General features: G+C 40.7%; 1 protein-coding gene across 1 annotated transcript in view; it reads left to right on the plus strand.

The window, feature by feature from the left end:
- Positions 1–25,733, plus strand: part of LOC146313581 (glutamate receptor ionotropic, kainate 5-like) — a 235,029-nt gene that overhangs the window by 171,713 nt on the left and 37,583 nt on the right. The window contains exons 8-13 of the mRNA XM_084738849.1: positions 1,660–1,713; positions 9,704–9,865; positions 14,150–14,302; positions 17,704–17,808; positions 21,770–21,877; positions 21,982–22,185. Of these exons, the coding sequence (XP_084594975.1) occupies positions 1,660–1,713; positions 9,704–9,865; positions 14,150–14,302; positions 17,704–17,808; positions 21,770–21,877; positions 21,982–22,185 (786 nt within the window). The remainder of the gene's footprint in view (positions 1–1,659; positions 1,714–9,703; positions 9,866–14,149; positions 14,303–17,703; positions 17,809–21,769; positions 21,878–21,981; positions 22,186–25,733) is intronic.

Here is a 25,733-nt window from a genome sequence, read left to right on the forward strand (position 1 = left end):
GTGTGTCAGAGTCTGCATGCAGACAGTCAAACAAACAAACAGGTTATTTATAAAACAAAAGGAAACTGATCATAATACTGAGTACTGTGTACTGATATACATCTGAGCAGTGAGTATGATTAAAAAAAACAAAACAAGAGGAGGTGAAAGTGCCCCAGCTCACCTGAAATAAAAACTTCCTTTACTGACATTAGAAGAAATTCTTACACTTTTATGAAACATAATTATGCTTCTGGGAAAATGAGCAGCACTTCATTCATTAAATAAGTAAGCAAGCAAAACGTTATTTATGCAGCACGTTTCATTCCAGGTGGACAGACCGTGAGCCACAGCAGCTGCAGCCACAAGAACACTAAAACCAATTATGATATAAAATGAATTAAAGGAATAGTTCACCGGAAAATGAAATCTACTCACCCTCATGCTGATTGAAGGTCAGGTTTAGTTTTTTAGTCCAAAAACACTGCTGGAGTTTCACAGGAAAACAACATTACAGAATCTCCTAAACAATGGAAGTGAATGGTGACCAGTTTTCAAATGTAAAAAAATTACAAAACATAAAATGACTCCATAGTGCTCGTCTGGTGTAATCCAAGTCTCTTAAAGTCCCAACATGCCGCTTGGAGCCACGTTCACATGCACACTGTCGCAACACACACACCCAGTTCAGACAGCGTGCACGTGAACATGGCTCCAAGCTAAAGATCTACAGTGAAGATTCAGGCTAAAAAACATGGTGTAAGTAACATTTTTTTCAGTCAGCTTGGCATGTCAGGGCTTTTGGAGACTTGGATCACACCAGACGAGCAGTATGGAGGCATTTTATGGAACGCTGCAACACTGTGTTCCTGTGAAACTCCAGCAGCGTTTTGTTGACTGAAAATCAAAAATGTTCACGCGGCATGAGGCTGAGTAGATGATAAGTGAACTTTTATTTTTGGGTGAACTATTTCTTTAAGATCAGCAATCAACCAGTAAAATATTGAGACACAAGAAATTTCAAAAATACATTTAATAGGAGGAAAAGATAAAATATATTAAGATAAAATAAAATAATTAATTTCAAGAATATAAAAGAAAGCACAGAGCTGCACTCACTCAGCACTGAGTTTTGGATTCAAAGGAGAAAAGACTTGAAAGTCTGATGAATTTAATTGAAAAGTTTAAAGTTTTTAGACATCCAGGTTACATATAACCATTTAACCTCCCAGCGATTATAACTCTGATGTCTTCAGAGCATTCAGTTTTCTGCCAGGTTTATCAGAAATTAAGACCAGACGTCTAGACGTCTTCTCACCTCGTAATCGCTCCATCAGAACATTTCAGCTGTTATTCTCCGTCTTCTTTCTACCTCTGTTAGCTTCTGTGAACAGCTCCTCCTCACTCACTGATCCTGTAGCTGTTATTCTGAGACATAATCACTGTTTCAAGGTTGTTTCATGTTATTAAAGAAGCAGCAACGCTGCGACGCAGGCTGTCAGGGTGAAACATAATTGTCTCCAATTTGGGACAAACTACAGCGAGCGGGGGGGGGACACAGAGCAGATGGTTCCTTTTTCTAATAAACTGTGACTCCTCAGTGTTTATTCACAGAAAGTTTGAGAATGAGTGCTGACATCAGTTTTCTTCTTCTTCTTCTTGTCCTCTGATGACCTGCAGGCAAATGAGCTGGGGATGACGTCGGCCTTCTACAAGTACATCCTCACCACCATGGTAAGAGCTTCATCATGAAGCTTCACCACACTCCTCTTCCATTAAAGACATAATTTGGGTTATATGAAGTGTGGTTGTATGGGGTACTTTTCCATAGAAAGTTTATTACCTACTGTAGATGGCAATCAGCACACCCCCATTTTAAGTTAATGTTACATGTTATTCATTTATTTTCACCACTTTTCCTTGCTGCCAGACAGCGTTTTCTGACAGGAAACCATCGTTATATAAGCTAAAAATCAGTCTCTCATTTAACCAAATTCCACTGGCGAAATCAGTAATTTTACCTCATAGAACACAGAGGTTGCTGATTGAGTGCTGGCTCCATTTTTTAGATTATTTGTGTCATTGTTTAACTTCTCTGACTCAGAAATAACCTTTGCAAATATAAAAGTCACACAATATCACAAAAAAAAATTGAGGCAGCAGTAGACCTGCAGCTCCTGTGTTCTGTGAGGTAAAATGGCTAGTTTTGTCAATGGAGTTTGGTTGGTTTGGAAAGGGAGATTATGTGGCTTATAAAAGGGTACTTTCTTGTCAGAAGAGGCTGTCTGACAGGTGAAAATATTCAAAATAGTATTTGAGGAGTCTTAAAGTACATGTTGCAGCTGACCCCGTCCACATTGCTTAGCTTCCTACACCAGTTCTCCTGCTGCTTCTCCAAACTGAGGGTGTGTCGACCTCCATCTACTGTTGGTAATACACTCAGTATGGATAAGTGACTCATACAGACTCCCTTTAAACACCTCTTTTCTTCTCTTGTTATTCATCCCAGTGGAGAGGATGATCCCCACTTTTTCCTCACAGTTGGTGGTTTTTCCCTCTTTCCTTTCTTTTGCTGTTAAATCCCATTATCTTTCTTTACCAATTGTCTCCCATCATTTCTTTCTTCTACACTATTTTCATTTAATGTCTTTCCCTTCCTTAGACTCCTCCTCCTCCTCTTTCAACTCCTCATGTTTTGTCTTTCCCTCACTTCTGTTTTTTTCCTCATTTTCTCTCTATACCACCTCTTTCCCTCTATCCCGTTGTTCTTTCCTTTCCTCAAACCTTTCCTTTTCTGTTCCCCTTTACTTTTTTCATTCTTTTATTCCTTGCCTTTCCTTCCATCTTGTTTCCTTTCCTCTTATTCTCATTCACTTCTTAATCATCCCTCTCCTCTCTCATACCCCCTCTCCTTTATCCTTCCTGTTTTCCTTCCCTTTCATTTCACTTATTTATTCCTATCCTAAAGACCATCCTTTTCCATCTCCTTTCCTTTTTTGCTTTCTCCTCTTCTATTGGTCTATGCCTTTCTGTTGCTCTTCCATTCTGTCCCTTTTCCAATCTTTATCCTTCACTTCTTTCCCTAAACCATTTTTTGTACTTTAATCTCTTTCCTCTCTGTTTCCTTTCCACATTAAATTCCTTCTTTTTCTCTTTCCTTTCCTCTTTCCATCTCCTTCTTCTCTCTTCTTACTTCCCGTCTTCTTATTTTCTTTCTTCTCCTCTCCCTTTTTCTTATTTTTTTCTTGCCTTTCCTCTCTCCTATGACCATTTTCTTTCTTTATCATTCATTTGATAACTGTTGTTTGTATTTGCTTTCCTCCTTCTCTTTCCTATCTTTTTCTTGTCTTTGGATCCTTTTATTTCCTTTCCTTACCTAATTCCCCAGTTCTTTTCCCAGCTTGTTCTTTCCTGTTCCCTCCTTCCATCTTCTCATCTTCCACTTTCTTTCTCTGAACACCGCATTTGTCTCTCTTTTTCCGTCTTTTCTTTTCTTTCTTTTTCTTGCAATATATTTTTTCATCTATCACCATCTTTGTTAGTTTGTCTCTTTACACCTTTAAGAATGTTTGTTGGTCCCAGTCTTAAATCTAACCCCTCCCGGTGTCACATTTCCCCCCCGTGTCTCCTCCCTCTCCTCCCCCGCTGCCTGCCATATATCTCCTCTTTACCCATAACTCCTCTGTCTCGTCTCATCAGAGATGCATGCTGGCCTCGCCGCCGTTTGTCATCATTATAATTTCACTGTCCGGTGTCGTGCCCTTGTGCAAAGAGACTTTGCGTGGATAATAACTCGTCTCGATCCCCGCCTCAGCTCTAAACGCCGCCATGTCGCAGACTTTAACGGATCTGTCCACAAGGGCACTTCACGCCACGCTCGCAAACCAAGGGCGGAGCCGCCGTTCTCCTGCAGAACCCTGGATAGGAACCAAAAGTCAAATTATTCCCCGACTTGACTCACACACCTGCAGCGGCACCGTCTCTGACCTACCTTTAACTTTGTATTAAACACGCTCTGCTGACTGTGACAAGACGAGACGAGCTGCTTTCAGGTGACAGACGTTGCGTCCAGTTCACCGCCGCTGTTTGACAGTGAGACGTCTGAGTGTGAAAGCAACACAGGGAATAAAGCCAGACACTGAGGCACTTTATTTAATGGCATTTAAATTTCTGAATGAAATCTTTTTTAAGAGTAATAATATATCAAACCAATGCACATTTTATGGGTGAAATGATGTCAGAGAGTTTTTTAGCTTCTTTTAGCTGCTGGTTTTGGTTTTCCTGCTCATTTTGTGTCTGGTTCAGTCTCTCATCAACAGCTGCAGCGCTGAGACTGATGAAAATGAGCCTGAAATGTGTCTCCTGTGTACGGACATAATCTGTGTATAATGAGGGTCAAACTAAACATTAGATTAAGTTCATTAAATTCCAGTTAATTGACCGCAGGATCACACATTTCCTCCAGAGTGAAGCCATCTGGATGCCTTCCTTTATCCATGCATACATCTTACATGATGTCGTCCGTCAGGTAACTCAGAGGTAAACGCTGATATTCTTTAAGCACTGCCCCCACATGCTGCTAAGCTCCTAAATTTGGTACCGGAGTACATTTTTGGTGGCTCAACTGTAAACGTATCTGCCTATGTGTCTGTATTTTGATAGAAGACCAGGAGTGGGCGTGGTTTACACCCAAAGTCACGTTAAATGTTTTATATTTTAACTTCATATTAATTTGCAATGCAATTATCCTGGGTACAAAGCACCAAAATGATTTGATATTGTCATTTAACTAATCATGAAATTAATTTTCACATCCTCATACTCTACTTTTCATGTCTAAGCTCAGTTTTTTGTGCTGTCTGAAGCTCACCTCCACCTCCCCTTTAACTGGGGGTTCCTGCAAAATCATAAATGGAACAAAATGTTTTATAAATCAAAAGATTTTGTTTTAAAATAGAAACTAGAAAAAAGATATACAAATATATTTAAAAATATCCCCCACACAAACCAAACACTGGCTGTAAATAAAGCCTTTTGTGTTTTTTGCAGCCACTGTAGATTCTCCTACGTGCTTGGAAGGGGAGGGTGCAGCTGTAACCTGCAAGGTGACCAATAGTTGCCACTAAATCCTAAACATTTGCCATTTAATCTATGAAAATACAATATAATCTATTTAGGCCCTGAGGACACTATATATGAAGGTTTTTTTTCTGTTTCTTTGTCCAAATTAATCACATTTGTTTAGGGCCTAAACTGCTTAAAGCTCCATGAAACTTGGCACACTCATCAAGATATCGTCTGATATAGGTTTTGGCGATGGGTGTGGCTAAATGGTTTGACCATCATGTCCAGACGCACAAAAAAGTCTTTTGGAGCCATAGCCTAAACCCAACAGGAAGTCAACCATTTTGAATTCAGTGGTAATTTTGGCAATTTTTGCATGACTTATATTTTAATGAATTTAATATGATTGACTTCAAAATTAGTGTGTGCCATCTAGACAAATTTGGGATGAAAAGTAATTTAGCTATCGTTGAGCGATGTGTCCGTGCCGTGGTGCTGAATTTCCATGTTTCTCCATGAAACAGGAAGTTGCTGTAATTTGACTTGAACTGATCCAATCTGCCCAAAATGTCACGTTTGAAAAGAGTTTCGTCCTGAGGAAGACATCTACATGCCAGTCAAAAGTTACACTCATAGTGCCACCTACTGCAAATGACAAATAACTAAACAAATTACTAAATATAAAATAAATGTAGTAAAAATTAAGTAAAAATTTGGCTCTGAAAGTGGTGGTGGAGGAGATGTATAAAGTAAATTAAAATGGAAATACTCAAGTAAAGTACTTTTAACATTGCATATAAGCACAGTACTTGAATAAATGTACTAAGTTACTTTCCACCACTTAATGCAAACCGTATAAAACTTTTTTTGCAATACCTGAGTCATGTTTTGGTGGAGGGGGATCAATGTCCCTGACTGTCTGTGACCCAGGAGCTTCAGAACTCCAGTCTGGATGAAGTTGTCAGCGATTCATTGACCAACACCCTGCAGGTGGAGGTGACGATGGTGGTCATGATCTCCTGAAGAGGGCAGGAAAGAACCTAAATCTCACCAGGTCTGAACCGACCTCACACAGCCCCACATCACCTGCAGAAAACCAGCTCCTCTCTGAGTGAACGTCCTGTCTGAACTGTCGCAGCAGCTGCAGCACCGTGGTGTCCTTCTGGGATTCTGTCGCAGTGTTTCCTCCCTCAGCAGTGCTGGCCTCGTCGCTGCGACTCCTCCAGCCAACAGCTCTTTGTCACGGCTGGCAGGCCCGCGGTCTGACAGTGTACTTGGCTGTAGCTGAAATTGATTTGGCAACTGGCAACCGACCACACCAGCAACAACAACAACAACAGGAACAACAGCAGCAGCAGCAGCTTCCTGACAGGCCAGGACGAGGTGAAGTAAACATGAGTCGGAGAGATTCAGGGATGAAGAAATTAACCTCTCACATGGGTTACACGCAGTTTAGCAGCGGTGCTAAACAGCTGGACAGAGTCTGAATATCTCCTGATGTTGGACTAAGAGTTTTGGACCGTCCACCTCCTCTTACCCTCTACAGACACTTTCTGCAGACTGGAGAGAATCTGTGCCAGAATATTTTTAACCCCGCTGGAGACGAAGCCAAATGATGATGATGACAGTCCATCCGTCCAACTACCGGCTGGATTCCTCTTTTTATTATTTCCAGAATCCAGAGGAACACCAGAGGAAACAACAGCATAAAAACAAGAACCAGAAAAAATAACCTACTTCCATAATCATGAGAGTAAAAAATACAGCAACAGAGCAATTACAACAAACACAGTGAAGAGATACTGAATACATGAAAAAACATGATGAATAAAATACAAAAAGACAGAAGGAAAAGCAGACAGACAAAGAAAGGTTATAGTTATCAGATGTCTGTGATTTCAGGTGGAAAAAACATTTTATCACCACTGTGTCTTCATAGACTGACAGCAGTATTGAATGTTTGCAGAATTAAAGGCTGTGAATTAACCTCCAGTCTCTTGTTCTATGGAAGTTTTGTGTCCTTGAGCTTTAAAGCATTTGAGTCAATTCCACTTCACTGGAGGAACATGATTCTACTGAAATATCTTTGGTTCAACAGAAATTTAATTGACAATCTAAATAAGTATATAAGTGATTTATTCAAATTACCAACACCCTCTGGTCCTAGCTTTATAGGTGTGTAACTGTTTTTCCCACCATTCCCAAGTCATCAAATAGTGCCTGAGGGACTGTTCAGGGACATGTCTCTATCCTTATCTTAGACCACTGAACTGTCCAATACTTTTGATCAAAAAAGTCTTGTCTAGTCTTGGTCTGATCCTGACTTGGTCTCGGTTTAGATGGTCTTGACTACAGCACAGCCTAAACCAAACTGAACTGTGACCGTTCCACAACATTAGCCTGTTTTTCTGGCAGTGTCTCATACAGTATGAGAAGCCGAGGTGCATGACATGGTTCTACTGGAGGAGAACATGGTGGTTGTTCAGACAAAACAAAGGAATTTGAAAGCATCACTGTAAGAACTTCTGCACTGCAACTAATGTGCATTTTTTTCCTTTTCTTACATTTCAAGAAGCTGTATGTTTACTCACCTTATTTCCTCATGGAGACACCAAGTTAAAATTATGAAAAATTAATGACACTGTAGGAAGTCAACCAACAACAGAAACAGTCCTACACACCGTCCTGATCAAAGTTGATGTTATTTAGAATTCAAAACCTCTTGGATACATCTTCTCTGACTTTGCTGATCCAGATCCAGTCACACCAAGTACGTTGCCGATGGGGCGGCCCGACTCCTCTCTCCCTCAGGCAGTCTGCTGTGAAAGTGAACTTCCTCGTCACAGTCAGATCTTTGCTGATCACTTCTGAACAGCTTTTATCTGCCATTAGCTTCCAAACCTTTAAACCAGGCAGAAATCTGAGACTGACAAGGACAACCTGGATTCAGATAAGGTAGTAATGATAGTTGATCCCCAATATCCTCGAGCATCACAGTCTATTAGAGGGATAATTGACATCTACACTGGCAAGGATGGAAAGGTCTGTGACAATAAGGTCAAGACAAGAATACATACAACCTGTTTCAGATTAATCCCACACCCTGAAGTCAACGAGGAGTCTAAATGAGACATATCTGCTGCATAAATGCAGGTCAGAAACTGCACGTTTACTCAGCTGATTTCCTCAAGGAGACACCACACAGTGATTCAATTTGACCTACTTTTGGTAGCTCCTCCCACATCCTAGTCTGCAAGTAGAGCACTGGAACACACTTCGTCCTCTTGTCTCCAAACTTTTCATCCTGACTGAGCATTTGTAGCTGTTTGCCAAAGGTCTTTTGAGAAAATATCAACTTATGTTATATTTCTTTTTATTGGCTGATATTACGATGTGCCTTCTTACCTGTATTTTCTTATTTTCTCATTGCGTAGAGATGTGGCTGTGTTTTGTGCTTTAGAACGTAACCTCGGAGAAACAATCATAAAATAAAGTTTTATTTCTCTGATTCGCAGCTCTGTCACTTTATTTAGTCTCAAAAAGCAACTGACAAGTCCTCCAAATTCTACCTTTAATACTTAGATGAATCAGCCATCAACATTATTATTTGCAACACTAATGAAAATGAAGTCTGATTCATAAGTGAGTGAACTCATTTTAGTTTAGTGGAGGACAGGTAAAGGGAAAATTCACCATGTTTCATGTGGATGTCCAGTCAGCATTGATGGTAAATGTCATCAATTAAAGCAATAAATTCCTCAGTGATTCTATATTGGCAGAAAGCTGAGTTCTTCAGTTTGCAGTGCCTACATCTACCAGAATGCATTGCACATGACCTCCTGAGACTCGTGCCATTTAGCATCACCCTACTTTGCTGGCCAAAACAGCGTTAAGTGACATGAAAAACGCGGGTTACCCTGAAGCTGAAATAGCCTGTAGCTCCTCCTTAACACCATCATTGTGATGTCACTGTGACATCACTGTGACAAGAGCAGCAGATTTTCCAGCAGGAGAACTCACCTTTCACTCTGACTGGACATCCACATGAAAAGTGCTGAATTTTCCCCTTTAACAATCAGAGCTCTATCTGAGGAAGAGATACGAGGTGAGAGCGGCAGGTGAGGTGTTCGGTTTCAGTCCGTCATCAGTATCTGAAGGTTGCAGTGTCTGTTGTAAAGCGGAGCCTCTCTCTCAGCTGAAGGTAAATGTTTCATTGTCAGCATCTGTTTCAGAGCAAACACAACCCCTCCGAGGGCCGAGCAACAGTTTGATTGTGGTTTGTTTCAGCAGTGAGCTCAGCGGGACGCCGACTTGCCTTCAAGGACTATTTGAAGTTCTTTGAAATTCCCCAGCGTTTGATGTCCATCTTTTTTTTTTTAACCTTTTTTCTCTCTGTTAGCCTGCTCGGAATATAAAAATTGAACTTGACGTCGTGCAGCCTGCAAAAGAAAACTCCAATCAAGCCCTTCGTTTGTTTCTGTCCTCCTCTTCGTCCTGTTTTTCTTTCATCCTTCACTCGTCCAGGAGTTTCTCCCTGCTGTGATCTTAAATGGTTGTTGTTTCTGCATCTGGCAGGTCCTGTTTTTTCAACACATACATCATGAGACAGACTAAAGGTGTAACTTCCTTTTTTTCTCCCTTTCTGTCCATCTGTCTGAAGGATTTCCCTCTGCTGCGGTTGGACGATGTGGTGGATGGTCAGTCCAACATCGTGGGCTTCTCCATGCTGAACAACAGTCATCCCTTCTACCTGGAGTTCATCAGGAGCCTCAACCTGTCCTGGAAGGAAGGCTGCGACATCAGCCCGTACCCAGGACCGGCGGTGAGACACGTTCACACACACTGACACACACAGGGAGAGACACAAAACTGCTGTCTGACTGAAGAATTATAATGTATCATCAACAGTTTAGTTTTGGATTTAATCTGCTAGATCCATAGCTTGAAGCCACGTTCATGTGCACATGCACACTGTCTGAACTGGGTGTGTGTGTGGTGTGATGGTGTGCAAATGACATGTCAGGGGCTGAGAGCCAAACTTAGCAAGAAAATCACCTCAGTGTTGTTGGAGTGTGTGCAGACTGGATGCTACAGTGACTCTCTTCTTGAGAGGTTAGGCTGCTAATTTCATTAGAAATCTCAGCAACACAAGACAACACAAGATATCTCTGACATCATGTCAAAACTGTTGTTAGTTCATGTTTTACACTGAAATTCTTACAGATTGCATACTGGATACTGCAGAGATCTAGTATTGTACTTTCATAAGAGTTACATTTGAAAAAAGAAAAATAGCTCAAAATCGAAGCAGCAGAGGACTAAAGCCTAAAGCCTGGTCCTAACCACTAAGCCAATCTTAGTTAAGACCAGTATTTAGAATGGACTTAATGTTAGTTGCACCAACCTTAACTTTACCAGACTTAAGCCCAGTCTTAACTACGCCCAGTCTTAGCAGTGCACGTTCATGTGAATGCCCACACATCTGTGGTTGTTGCCTAGCAGTGTACATTCCTAGGATAGCAATATTCCACGTCCACTGATTTGTAGCTAGTCATTTCTATTTTACGGCAACATTATGGAGAATCAAAGAAAAAGATAAAGCAATTTCATCTTGCATTGAGGTAAGAAAATTACTAGAGCTATACAGCCTGCACAGAAACACACGGAGCACCGAGCAGTCCAATTTAATAAAAAATAAGAAGAAGTCGACTTTGAGAGAAGTAGCAAAAAACATAAATGGTTGTTAAGATAAAATAGATTTCACCATTGAACTAGTAACCACAATAACCCATACTCTCTCAAAAAAAACTGTGCATTTTTCAAAGTTGCTGACTGACAAGAAACTTAATAAACTGTGAAATACTTCCTATTTTTAATTATTTGAGCTTTCTTGTGAATTCTGCAAATGGTATTTAATTCTATGACTCTGCTCATGACAAGGCCTAAGATTTACACCTGTGCTTAGCAAGACGAAGGCTCAAGCCTAGATGGTGTAAATATTAGGTTGGACTTAGAAGTTAAGAGGCTAAGTTAAGACCGACTTAGCTTAAGATCAGACGTAAGTCCTCAGTCCCTAGTATGGATCTGAAAACACTTCATCCTACGCTTCCCATCATGCAAAACATGCAATTTTTCATCAGGTAATGCTGGTATTGTGTTGATGATGAATAGAATTTAAGTTTCTAAGGTTTCTTTTCAACCAAATCCACGTCTTAATACCTGTGGAACCATTTATTAGACTAAATGGTCAATTAAAAACATCTCTGCATAATAACATAAAAAATTCATGAGTGTAATGAGACAACTAAGACCCAGTTTAATCCCAAAGTGTCAGCGTTAAATCTGATCTTGAGAGGAGCCCGATACTTCAGTATGTCAAGGAAAAGGAAAACAGAGTTGTTGCAGTGTTGCTCAAGGGCACTCATGTAGATTCTGGTCTGATTGCATGTTGTGCTGCTTTATTTCTTCCACCGCTCCTCCATCGATCTTCTTCTCTCTCTCTCTCTCTCTTTCTATCTTTCTCCTCCTCCTCCTCCTCCTCCTCATCCACAACAGAAAAGCCCATCAGGACGAATCAATCTCTCTGAGCTGTTTGTCTCATTTGCAGCTCTGATATGAGCCGAGGCAATAACACCTGAGCAGAGTGCCGTGATAAAGATAATAGTAATGATAATGGTGTTTGTCTCAATAACTGCAGACGCCGTCATCAGTGCACGCAACATCCCCCTGAGGGTTTATTACTCATATTTATTCACTTAAGGTGCTTAAAGGAGCCATAAATGTGGTTGTTTTGATTGTAATGAATGTATTATTGTGATGATTATGCTCATTATATTCAAATTATATTATTGCGGTGATTATGGTCATTGAACAAAATGGAGTATGGGCTCAGTGGTCACTGCTCTTAAATAAGGAAACCTCAGCAACATTTTCTGTAGAGTCGTTTTAGACAGGATACGGTCAGTTAAGGAAGGAGCACAGACCATGTTCCTACACTCAGAATCATTGTGGAAGGGCATATTGAACGGCAAACCACCCTTTAATTTTGTGGACTGAACAAACCTTTGATAACCTGGACAGGGAAATGCTGTGGAAGTCACTGTATTCACGGTTCCTACACCATTACTCCCAATTTTGATGTTAATCTGCCACTGTTCTTACAGTAAACTGCATAAATGCAGATTGAGAATGTAAAGTTTGGCAGGCTTAGCAATAGTAACTAAGAAGGGCGGGGCTTAGCAAAGGGTCAATTGGTTTTAACGTCATACAAGTAAAACACATGAAATCTGACACGAAAAACTAAGGTCCTAGGACTGAAACTGCTGCCTCCTCCACTGCAGGAACACTAAACTCATAAATTTAATAAAGAACATGTACCAAGATTTCACTGGTTATGTAATCTTAAGGGGAAAGCTGTCACTAACATTTTATATTACAACATCAGTATGGCACATTTGTCTCTGCTTTGATTTTCCTGGTCGCCATGAGATCCTGTTGATCTGACCCATTTTAGTTTAGAGTGAAACACTTCAGTAAAGGAGAGATGGTCGACTTTTTCAGTGCTTAATCAAGACGTCCATCTTTTCTGAACTTTAAACAAGTGATTTAAGTTGATAAAACTGAATCTTAAAAGTTTAATTTCACACTAAACCCACTTTTTTAATCAGTAAATTACAATCAAAGTCACTTTATCACACTTTCAATTGATCCTGGTCAGATTCTGTCCCCTAGACCAAAAAAACATCTGTGAAAAATCTCATTCAGAGTTGTTTCATGACAGCGCAGTGTGCACAAATTAATCTCGTAGTAGCAGACTTTTATTTCCTAAAGTAACGTTACTTAAAGCTGGTAGTGAACCAGAGGAAACAGCTGCAGGACCGAACAGACTGACTGGTGAGAGCTGCCAATTATTTTTCCCCTCTTTCCATCTCTATCTCCCCTCCTCTATCTTCCTCTCTTCAAACTGTAATTAGTTATCGTCATCCAGCCCTGAAACTATCGACTCGCAGAGAACTCCAATCACACTCAGTCATACATCCATCTTTTTTTATCAGCCGTCGACAGGCTGTGCAGCTCTGCCTCCATACAATTTGTCTGATTCCCTGAGAGTGTCAGTCTGACTGACAACTGACCAAACAGACCAGAACGTCAGCCTCCGATAGGATCACTGAGCCGTGCGAGCCGCGCGCTGAACGCCGCTGATAGCAGGAGCCGCTATCAGTCCCCTATGTCCTCGCCTGTAGGAGCACCAACAAACACACAAACACCTTTTCTGTTGTCTCGGTGTTTGCATGAAAAATATACAATCAAATGAGAGAGAAGAATCACCAACTCTGCAGCTCCGCTGGGCTTTTTGGCCTCTTTCAGCTGCTAGTTTTGGTTTTGCAGCTCATTTCCTGCCTGGTTCAGTCTCAGTGTTTCTACCAGCTGTTTCCATCTCACTGCACACCACCTGATCAGCTCCAAACAGCAGACAGACACAGTTAGAGGCAAGCTGGTGAAGAACTTTGTGTCAAGCAGGGTAGCAGAAAAAGAGGATGGATGGATGAAATATGCAGACAGGAGGCAGAGCTGCAATAGATCAAATGATTTAATACTCAACTCAAAATACAACGACAAATTACAAAAGGTTTACAGAGGGTAGGCAGGCACACGTCAAGATAATCCAAATACAAATAAATCCAAAAGGGGCAGACAGGTAATCCAAAATCTGAAAAATAAACAGAGGTCCAACACACTGCTAAACCCTTGACTGGACACAAACTGACAACTAAAGGAGGGAAACACACAGACTAGACTGAGGTGGTGGAGACCAAAAACGGAGCTAAAAGAAGAACAAATTTTGGACGTGAATTCACCAGATTGACACAATCATTACTCCAAATGGATGATCATGTTGCTCTGTGTCTGCTGAATGTGTAAATAGGCAATTGCTAGGCTAAACCTTAAGCTAAAATGCTTTGTAGCTTTCTGTATCTTAGCAAAAACACTACAGGACCACAGGACCATATTCTAGCCACTACAAAAGAAACTCCAATCGATCACATAATCCCACTAATCCCACTTTGATTATTTCATTGTATTCTTTTTCATTTGTGTCTTCCAGCTGTCGTCGGCGTTGATGTTCGATGCGGTTCACGTGGTGGTGAGTGCCGTGCGGGAGCTGAACCGCAGTCAGGAGATCGGGGTGAAGCCGCTGAGCTGCACCTCGCCGCTCATCTGGCAGCACGGGACCAGCCTCATGAACTACCTTCGCATGGTAAATACACACACAGACATGCTTGTTCACTCTCTTCTCCGTAAAATAAAAATGTTTAGATATGGTGCAGTGAGTCAGCCTTATTATGTTTTTCATCGTAGACCACTATTTCAAAATAGCTGGGATAGTTTGAGTTTTTGAAGCGTGGTTGTATGAGGCACTCATCTGTAGTCAGTGTCGTACCTACAGTAGATGGTGGTCGACATGCCCCCGGTTTGGAGAAGCAGCTGGCGTACCATGGTAGGAAGCTAAGAAGTGTACAGCTGACATCTCTCTCTCCAAAACAACCAGAGTCCACTGAAAAAACAGTTAATTTACCTCACAGAACAGAGGAGTTGTTGGTCTACCACTGCCTCGAGTTAGTGTGTGACTTTGTGTGTTTTAAAAGGTTAGTTTGAGTGATATGTGAAAAGACAAATTAGAACTGCCTTGTGTGCAATAACAGTATCTGCGAGGTAAAATTACTGGTTTGGTCAAAGGAGTCCGGTTGTTTTGAGGAGAGCAATATTTATATAATGACAGTTCCCCGTCGGAAAAGGCTGTGTGACAGCAGGGTTGAGTTAAATTCTTTAAATGTAGCATAGACCGAGGTGCACATCATATTTAGAATATTTTCACAGCTTTACCTGCCATTTCCAATGAAAAAAAGTAAAATCGCTCATTAACCACATTTTACCTCACAGAAACCGAGGAGCTGCTGGTCTACTGCTGCCTTGATTGGTTAATTTGTTGGTGGTCATGAAGGTCAGAAAAGACTAATAGTCTTGTCCTGCTGATGTGTGTCAGTTTGTGAGTAAATACCAGACAATATATTGTGTTGTTTAGTTTGAGGACTGGTTAATTGTTAACGTGGCAAGCTGACAGTGAGGGTTTTATTGTCTCTATTTTTTATTCCTCTGGCATCTTTCCCTCTCTCCCTCCTTCATCCCTCGTTCATTTCCATGTTCATTTAATTTATTCTCGTCCTCGTCTTTCCCTGTTTCTGTCTGTCTGCCACTTCTTGTTTCTTCCCTCCACTGAGGATGCCTCCCTCCTTCTCTCCCTCCCTCACCGTCCTCCCTCCCTCCATATTGTTTTTGTTGCTCTCAGTGCATCACTTCATCATCTCCACACTGTCTTTGGCAGCAACCAGAGACCTCTCTCCCTCTGTCTCTCTCCTCCGTCTCTCTTTCTCTCTATCTCTCTGTCTCTCTTGCCACAGAGTTTTTGGGATGTAATTCATCTTGAGCCATGCAGACACACACACAGACACACACACACACAGACACACACACACACAGACACACACACACACACACACACACACACACACACACACAAACACACACACACACACACACACACATTTATTCATACTGTATGTGCACTCAGTTGCACATTACTCACATAAACTCAGGCACAGAATGCATGCTTGACTGCACATGTATCAGACAAGCCTCACGCTCATTTGCACATTCCTGCAAACACACACACAGGCGTGCGCACACACACACACACACACACACACACACACACACACACACACACACTCTTGCAGCTCCGTCACTGATCTGATGAACTGTCTGTCTGCTCCGCTTCTCTTTCCAATCTGAATCTTATTTTTCTCTTTTCATCTTTTTCTCCTCTTCAACATTTACATTCTGAATCAATAATCGTCTCTTTTTCTCTTTGTGTCACATTAAACTGCAGCCAGTTCAAAGCTCCGCAGTTTTCTGCAGCGTGTCAGACACTCTGATCTGGTTTACTGTTAGTCAGAGGTGCAAATTAACATTAAACACAACAAATTTCACCAAATTTGAAACGTGAAATATTGCAGATTTACTCTGACCTGCACAGATAACCTGAATCAGTGGATTTACTCACAGGGACACAGTAAATTTAATAAGCTCGGTTTTGGTGAACTTCAATGTGCATATTTGTGCCGTGGATCAGCATATGGTGACCACATTTTTAAACCTCCAAACTGTACCACACATTCCTGCACATTGCATGCACACATGAATACATATTCACATATTTCAATCAGCTGTTACAGCGCTTTGAACACAGACCAAGTGCACCTTTTAACAGCATGAATGCAGCATTGTTGTTGCCAGGTACTCTATGAAGGAAGGAGTAAGCCTCCTGGAACTCTTCAGAAAAGACTGATTTTCTCTTACACTGACAGCTTCTGTGAGAAAGAGCCACAGGCGTCATAGCTTATAGTTCATAGGCCAGCAACAGCCTTGACAGCTACACATGTCAGTGGTTATAACAGACGGCCCCACGTCACCCCAGTCCTGGCTTCCCTTCATTGGCTCCCTGTGCCTTTTTGAATTAATTTTAATCGTTTGATTTTAACTGATCACTTCTAAGCTACATAGCTGAGATCGTGACCCCATACGTTCGCAGCCTTAGAGAGATAATAGTAAGAAGCTCAGGGAGGTGTCGTGATGTTGTAATAGTGTTGGCATCTTCCTGGCTGGCTAGTGTGTTAACATTAGCTCACCAGCTGCAGAAGTTTACCAACTAGTCTTGTGATTGGTGCCTTTGTCACAAACAGTCTAAAATCACATATTTTGTAAAGATGCACAGATTAATGTCTTTTCTTTTTCTTTAACTTTATTGCCATGATCCTACATCAATATTACAAAACAAAACCACCTATTAGCCTTTACTCTTCACATACATGCACATGTAGGCCAACAGTAGATGAAATAACACCGTGCAAGGGTAGAAAAAAAAACACATATCTACCTATATATGTATACCTGCAAAAATTATACAACAAAAGTTCAAGATTCCTAACTAAAGTGGTCTGAACTGTGTCCATCTCCTTTTACAAACAGGCAGTTTTACTTGCAGCTGGGCAGTCGTGTGTTCAATGATGAAAATATGTTTGACTTTTTGTTTGACACTGAGCAACCGTGGGAGGTTCAGGCTTCATCCAAAGCACCAGTTCGTGGTGATACTTCCAATAAGAACGATGGCTGGTCTGAGGGAATATCTGTTTCCAGAATTTTCCGGGCAGTCACAAAATATACAAGTCACCATCCATCCCACCCAACTGCCAGCGAGGTCCTAAACAAACCCGTTTCAATCAATTTCTTATCATATCTGGCTTCCACCATGCCTGTGACATCTACAACAAATATTTTCCCAGGAATCATTGTCCTCTATTGATTTCAGCTCCAGTTCCCATTGTCCTTAGATATATAGAGGGTTGTCTGACATGTCCAGTTTTGGTGCAGGGTGTTAAAACAGATGTTTAAAATGAACTTTTATATTGGTTGGATCTGTTTTAATATTGTCCCAGTCTGTATTTTTCATGATAGTGTCTGATTTGGATTATTGATTGTCTTGCAGGTACCAACAGCTAACAACATGTTTTTGTCTCTTTCTCTCTGTGCTGGTCTCATCAGGTGGAGTATGACGGTCTGACGGGTCACATTGAGTTCAACAGCAAAGGCCAGAGGACCAATTACACCCTGAAGATCCTGGAGAAACACCCAGGGGGCCATAAAGAGGTCAGAGGGCAAACGGGGTGGAGTGGCAGGCAGTCAGGTTAAATTAGCTGCAGCATCTGAGCACAGCACGGTCTGAAAATCATAAAATCCTTCAAAAATTTTCTCTGAATTTGTAATTATTAGGTCAGTTAACGACCACTGCACATCCCCTGTCAGTCGGGATCCGCTGCAGTCCTGCAGGGAATTGTGGGAGAGTCGATAATGTTCAGGTTTACAGCCACCGTTAGTCGGCAGGTTTCTGTCCGTGTCCTCGCAGTAAGCAGTTCTCTGACTTGTCTGTCAATAAAATCAATAGAGACGGACTTTATCTGTGTGGCTCTACTGTTGCTTTATGACCTTGGGTGAACATTAAAAGGTCAGAGATCAGCTGAGGTCATCTCAGGGTCAAACGGGCTCACAGGCCAGGGTTAAGTGCACACTGTAAAAAGTAATGGTGCTGGAGATTCACATTTGATTTATATGAAGACTTTAACACCCCAAACCTCAGTGAATTAAGTCTCTTTATTACCTCCAGTGAGGAGCAAATATTTTCTGTCATCTCTGTGTGTTTGTTCACTGAAGGTTTTCTCTCACATCATCCTGTGAACAAACAAATAAAATCTCAAATTTCTGAAGAGATTTAAAGGAGGAAACAGACTGACATGTACAACAATCCATATTTGTTGTCTTATCCAGAGGATCTGCAGACAATCTTTAGTTGTCAGAAGTTCATTTACATTTAGTTTAAACCTTTTTAGATGCAGCTTTCAGAAGCAATTTAAAACATCAGAGTAAGATTAAATAGATCAGAGAGTAAAACCAGACATCATTACAGTAATTTCATAATAAAATATGAGCGTCAGTCAGGAAAGTATCCTCAAAGGAGCAGTTCAGCATATGCTGAGAGAAACATGCTGATTTGCTTTGTGGCAGAGCGTTACGTTGTAGATATTAAGATTAATGTCACTCTGAGAGCATACGTCACTTTCCTGTCATCAGAACAAACACACACACTTTTGGGTGAAAAGAAGTGCAGAAAAACTGCAACCACATTGCCTGAAAGCCTCTGTGTTGCATTTTGCAGGTCAAACAATAAAACAAGCGCCAGTTTATGATTCTTTCCTAAGTTAAACTTTATTGATCCCTGTCTGTTTCTTAGGGGGAAAAGGGATATAATCTTGACCAGAAAACTGTCAACTAATTAATCAATAATGAAAATAATCATTACAGAAAAGACTTGAAAAATATTTTTCCAACGGACAAGATCGTGACAGGATTAATGAATCGAGTAATCGATTTGAGTCTTTTTTTTTTTTTTTTTAAGTCTAAATTCTCTGATTTCAGCTTTTAAAATGTGAATATTTTCTGGTTTCTTTCCTCCTCTCTGACAGTAAACTCAATATTTTTGAATTGTGGACAAAACAAGACATTTGAGGACGTCATCTTGGACTTTGATCAACATTTTTCACCATTTTCATGGAGCAAACAAACAACTGATTAATTGAGAAAATAATCAACTGAGTCATCAGTGATATAAATAATTGTTAGTTGCAGCTCTAAAAACATTATTTTAGACTAAACAATTTCACCATATTTATACTGTGGTAATCAAAAACTAACGGACAGTAATCAAGTTACTTTACTTTAATTTTGTTACTTGGATTACATTACTGACTACATTTTTTAACTTAATTAACTTAATGTAACGTAGTTAGTAACTGCATGAGAATACAGCTCTGACTGATTACGGTCTCGACCTGCTCTATATGAAAAATGCCCTGAGATAACGGCACTATATAAATAAAATTGGCTTGACTTGACAAATAAACATATTTCCTAAATTGTCAAACAAAATAATGAAGACAATTTGGAGATCTGAGCGCTGTGAGTGATGAAAAGAAACGTTCCTCTGTGGTGGCGTCACAGTGGAGAAAAGTTACATCTTTGGGGGTAAACAAGGAAGCCAGAAGACAGATGGGAGCAGGTAGAAATGATTTAAGAGAGGAGTGGATGGTAGGACGCCTGAGATGAGTTTTCTCCTCACGATTGGAGCCGGGGGGGAGGAGTGGCCCCTGCTCTTCATCAGCCCGTCCCCTGGGTGTCAGCACAGTATCCTAACAGCTAATAAATAAACAGACAAACAAACAGCAGGTCAGCTGAGGCCACGAGGTCCGGCGATGTGATGGGGTCTGGTTCAGGTCAGCAGGTGGGCGTTTACGCGCCTCAGTGCATATTTATGACCCGATTCAACCTGCCGAATGAGGCGGGAGGAGCCAAATCCTCCTGCATTGATTTTAGCATCGATTCTGCAGTGAGGATTATTCAGCTCTTTCTCTCTGCCTCTTATAAGACTTTTATTCGTCTCTGCTGTCCTTTTGTTCTTGCTTTCTTACTTTCGCCCCTCTTTTTTATGTTTCACTTTGCCTTTTTATTTCTTTATCTCTTTCTGGTTCTCCTTGTTATCTGCCTCCATCTTTGATTCAAGAGAAATTTTTAATGCAGCAAAGTTTAAAACCATTTAGGATATTTGAAAACAGCCTGCCCTCATCAGATAAAAGGATGTATAGGTCAGCTGTGCAAGCTTTTTTACAACCCCTATTTACAAAATCTATAAAGTATAGTATAGTTATGCTATTTTGTATGGCAATATTGGATTGGATGTTAATATTGCAGAGCGGAGAGAGAAGAGAGAAGAGAATTAAACTAGAATAATAAAATTTGTTGCTTTGTCAGTCCACCAGAGGGCAGGATTGGTAGGTCGATCCAATTTTGCTGCAAAAAAATGATTGAAGTGAGATGAACAGACTGAAAACATTATCTTATACACTCGATAAAACAAATTATAATAAAGCTTTTCTTTGAGGACATCATTTGAAGCTGGAAAAAAGGTAATAATCACAATATATTACAATATAATATTGCAGTACTCCCGATAATATTGTATCATGGGATCTCTGTGATTCCCATCACTAACAGATGGATCAAACACACCAACTGTTACCCAGGAGACCACCGTTCATGTCCCTTTAGCCCAATCTGGATCACAACTGTACAACCTGACCTGCTCTGTGAAGACTGATCACGACAAAAATGTAGTGTTCATACATCTGTCATCATAAACCAGGTGGTGCTAAAAGCTTGGTGATGTAGTGACTACAGACAGGGCTGGTTGGTCAGTTAACTGACAGTTTAAAGGCTAGATACTGTAACATGTTAACATGGTTTACACAGTAAGCGTATGAGTATCCTCGCCTCCTGCCTCAGATCCATCTGTAAACCATGATTGTGTTGTGGAGCTGTTAATAAACTAGCAGAGTGGGATTATTTCAAATTGGATCGCCCAACACGACTAATTAGTTTCTATTCTGTTCTGTTGCCTTTGTTCTGGACTCTTCAACTCTTTGTTTCCTCAAAGATCAACACTGTCAACAGACAGTTTGTTGTTGGCCCATAGTGTAAATGTCCAAGTTCATCAAAGTTTCAAAAGATTTGCATAGATTTACTTTGCACTTCAATTTTCAGAAAAACATTTTAGGGTTTGAAAAGCTGCTGTGACTCAGCCTCCAATGGTTTTGCTTCACCGTCACAATGTCGCAGTACTTCCTTCTCTGCAGATGTAGGTCCATGCCATGTCAGGGACTTACCTGTGACCCCTGACCACCTAATCACAAACACCTGGGAAAACAGTGTGGTTATGCAATATTTCCTGAGTTTATAGGTTGATAGAAAAATACCTGAATGTACCTTTTAAATAACTGACTGGTATTAAATGGATTATGGGTTGCTGAGGACACACAGGTTACGCCCTTTTGGTAACACTGTTACTGTTGGAATAATCTTGAAAGCAGGACAGATCTTTTTGACCTTTTATAACAAGTTTGGTCTTGAACTGTGGACTTTGACAGCTCTGTCCTCCTCTTTTCATCTTACCCTCCTTCTCCTGTCTTTCATCTTTGTCCTCCACCTCTCCCTGTGTGGACAGATCGGTATCTGGTTCTCCAACAACACCTTGGCCATGAACTCCACTTCACTGGACCTCAACGCATCAGAGACACTGGCCAACAAGACGCTAATCGTCACCACAATACTGGTAAAAAAAATTTAAAAAAACCTGTTATGTGTGCACATAATGTCACATGAAATCTCACTGGTTTGTGTTCAAGCTGCTGTATGTTGTCACTCCCTCTCTGACAGGAAAACCCGTATGTGATGCGAAAGTCCAACTACCAGGACTTCCAGGGTAACGACCAGTACGAGGGTTTCTGTGTGGACATGCTGCGAGAGCTAGCGGACATCCTGAAGTTCTCCTTCAAGATCAAGCTGGTGGACGACGGGCTGTACGGAGCCCCGGAGCCCAACGGCAGCTGGACGGGCATGGTGGGAGAGCTGATCAACAGGGTGAGGGGAGGAGCCAGTCTACAGTTTGTCAGAGAAGTGATTTTTATTATGAGATATTCAGATGATCCAGTTCAGTTCTTTTTTATTAACTTTAGGCTCCTTAATCACATTCATGTGATTCATGTGTGCTAGCTGGGTAGCATGCTAACGCCAGTAAATATCTCTGCAACACGATACATAGATGTCTTTGACAAAATGTCAAAATTGTTGTTCTTCACATTCTGTTCATATTTTAGTTCCTTTTTTCAATTTTTTAAAACTCAAAGAGCAAAACTCCACACCTGTAGAGCAACAGGTATGGATACGACAGCCGTCATCATGGTGTTGTAAAGAAACGTAATCAAATCTTCGATTGCAAGAACAAGTGACATTGTGCAGGAGTAGTTTTACTTTGAAACTAAAATTCTTATATTTACCACCTTTAAAGGTGGTTCTGGAGAGGGAAAGATAGTTGACTGTTACGTCTCATTCTCAGGTCATCAAATACCGATGTTTTGGGTTGGAAGCATGGTAGATTCTTGTAAATGCCATTAGGTACCAGAGGAACCTGATATTTTTACATATTATCTGCCTCATGCACTACTGTCTGTCAGAATGACAGTTTCAGTGAATATGGCAAAAAGTTTGTTTTTAAAGAAGTTACCAAGTGTAGTTTTAACAAATTAAGTAAAGTTCAGAGGCCCCAAGATTTGCAATTCCATGCAGACATAATTAAATATAGAAAAGACCAAGTAATCATAATTAATTGCTCACTCTGATGAATCAGCAGCAAGTCAGACTGAACTAAAATGAACTGAAACCCCTGGCTGCTGCCTGGAAGGTAGGAAGTGATAAGTAGTCAATTGATCTGAAACTTTGAACAACCTTTTAGAAGAGGTGAGGACTGGACAAAATGTCCTGACTGTTGGTCCTCAGAACAATAGACCGCAACACACAGAAACACACACACTTGCTGACTCTCCTCCTTATCGTCTTTACTTTCTCTCGCTGCTTTGTCGCAGGCAATTCTCTGCACAGCTTTAATTAGACTCAACTTGACTTAAAATGAGCCACTTTCCCTGAGAAAACAACTAACGGGGGAAATTGGGCTTCAGCTGAGCCACTTAATACGTCCTCAGCATCTCTGTGAGTCCGTGCCGCCGCTCAGGGCCGAGCAGCTTTTCCAACGCTCCACCACTTGTATAATTGGCTGACTCTTGTGTTGCAGTTAAGGAGGGGCGGGCGGGGTTGGGGGCATCGCTGTCAGCGGCTCGAAGTCCCTCGCGCCTGCCCACCACCGCCTGTTGCCATAACAACTGACACAGAAGCAATGCAATCATCGAGCGGTGTTCATGTGTGCGTGTTTGCCTGGTCAGAGTTGATATGCTGCTTCAGTGTGCGGTCACACCAGAACTCAATGAATGCTGCAGAATTCATGTGTTGCCTCTCAGTGTTGAAGACAGCTTCCCTCTCTGTAGTTAAACACCATAGATCAGTTAACGCAAAAAATATGTTTTTAACCTTGTTAACACGTCTGCGTGGTGTTTTTCACGTGTTACAAGACATATCAGGAGCAAATTAAGCAGTAAACACCATCTCTGAGCATTTCTTGCTTTGAAACTGCAGTGAGCAAGAGCCATCTCACAGAAACAGATTCTGTCAGGCTGGGTAAGTGATGTCATAAATCGGAGGAACCAATCCCATTAATCCAGGGGGCGGCACTGCATATCATTAGCTGCGATAGTTCACCCACAGGACGTAGCTACTTACCGTGATTGGCAAAACGGAGGAGAAGCCAGGTGCAGCTATTTAGCGGGAGGTGTGCAGGTTTTGGGGGGTCTGGAGAGGGCAGAGACTATTTGCATATTCATTATATCATCATTGCTATATGTGAGACATTTTAACAAGGTATTTAAAGGTATTTTTCAAAAATAAAACATATCAAATATGTTGCTTCATATTACATTTTGCAGAGCATGTTGAAAACATGACTGGAGGTCGACTTTAATGCTAAATCTACCTCATACGGTTGTTTTTACCGGGTTAACACTTGAACTTGAAGCAGCTACAAAGAACTTTCATTTTGTGTTGATTCTGGCGCGGCCTGTGGACGTAAGTGGTAAAATTTCCAACGCCTCATGTCTTAAAGATCTTGATCTGGCTAGCAGGTGCGTTTGTTTAGGAGGACGGAACATAAATTAGTAGATCGTGCATCTAATTTATCTAATTAAAAGCTCTAATATATTTTTATATACATTTGTTTCAGTACTGTTCATACATAAGGCTACATGTGAGCCTACAGCTAACAGATTAATTGGGGACAGTAATTTGTTGAGAAAGCTAATTTTATATGTTATGTAAGGGATAATGTACAGTGAGCAAGTCGTTATTGTGAAATAATGACTTATTTCATGATAATGATCTGCTCACTTGTTACATGAGTATGTACAAAAAACAATAATTTGATACAAAATATTAATTTTAAAATGATTTTAGTTATTTAACAATGATTTTATTGTTTCTCCAGAGTCTATGATCAGTGTCCATAGCAACGGTCTGTTCTTCATAACAATGGTCTGTTAAATAGAATAACAGACCTTAGAATGCTGTGATTGACCAATCAGGATTGAGTATTCATTAAAGCCATGTAATAAGTCTTCATAATAATAAGCCAAAGGCAAGACATAGTTCAGTAGTAGAGCCAGTATAAACTGTTATAATCTAATTGTATTACAGTGATGTCCACCATGACCTGCACCGTCTCTCAGTGTATTTCATAAATAAAAGAGACACATATCATACCTGTGGAGGAGGAAGAGGGAAAGTTCAGGATGGGTTCTGAATTCTTTTGACTTCCTGCGTTCTCTCCATCTGTTGAAAGACCAGCCAAGGTTGACTCATGTTCTCATCTGTTCTCCATCATTTTCTACCAGGGCCATAACCACAAAACACAACCTCAAAAATAAAACTGCCTAACGAACTACTCACTATGAAACTTTGCCTAGAAAATTTCGATGACAATCTGAGGAAATCCGACCCAGGCATTAAAGGGATAGTTCACCCAAAAATGAAAATTCAGTCACTATCTACTCACCTTCATGATGACTAAAGGTCAGGTTTAGTTTGCTGGAGTCTCAAATAGAAAAAACATCTCGTCTGGTGAAATCCAAATCTCCTCCTACATACCAGTCGTATAGAAATGGGTGCCATTTTGGTGCTATGTTTTAGTACCCAGTCCTGTTCATTAGGGTGGCACAATTATAATTGTAATTGCCAGTAAATCATAATATGGCCAAGTGCAATATCCAAATCACAGGACCAAATTGCATTTTTTTTGAAAAAGGAAAACTGTATGAGAAAAAGGCATCATAATGAGGTACTGTGGAGCTGCACAGGTGACCTGACCTAAAAATCTTGTTCTCCAGATTAAATAAAAATATGTTTGTTTGGTTCAGACCTCAATAAATTAAATACATCATCACGAATTAAATAGTTTTTTTTTTCAAAGAGCATGAAAATTTTAATGCAAAACTTTAAAATCATTTCCACTAATCATATCACATATTGCA

This window comes from Lutjanus erythropterus, chromosome 16, assembly GCF_056507025.1.
Source record: "Lutjanus erythropterus isolate fLutEry1 chromosome 16, fLutEry1.hap2, whole genome shotgun sequence".
NCBI classification, from domain to species: domain Eukaryota; kingdom Metazoa; phylum Chordata; class Actinopteri; order Lutjaniformes; family Lutjanidae; genus Lutjanus; species Lutjanus erythropterus.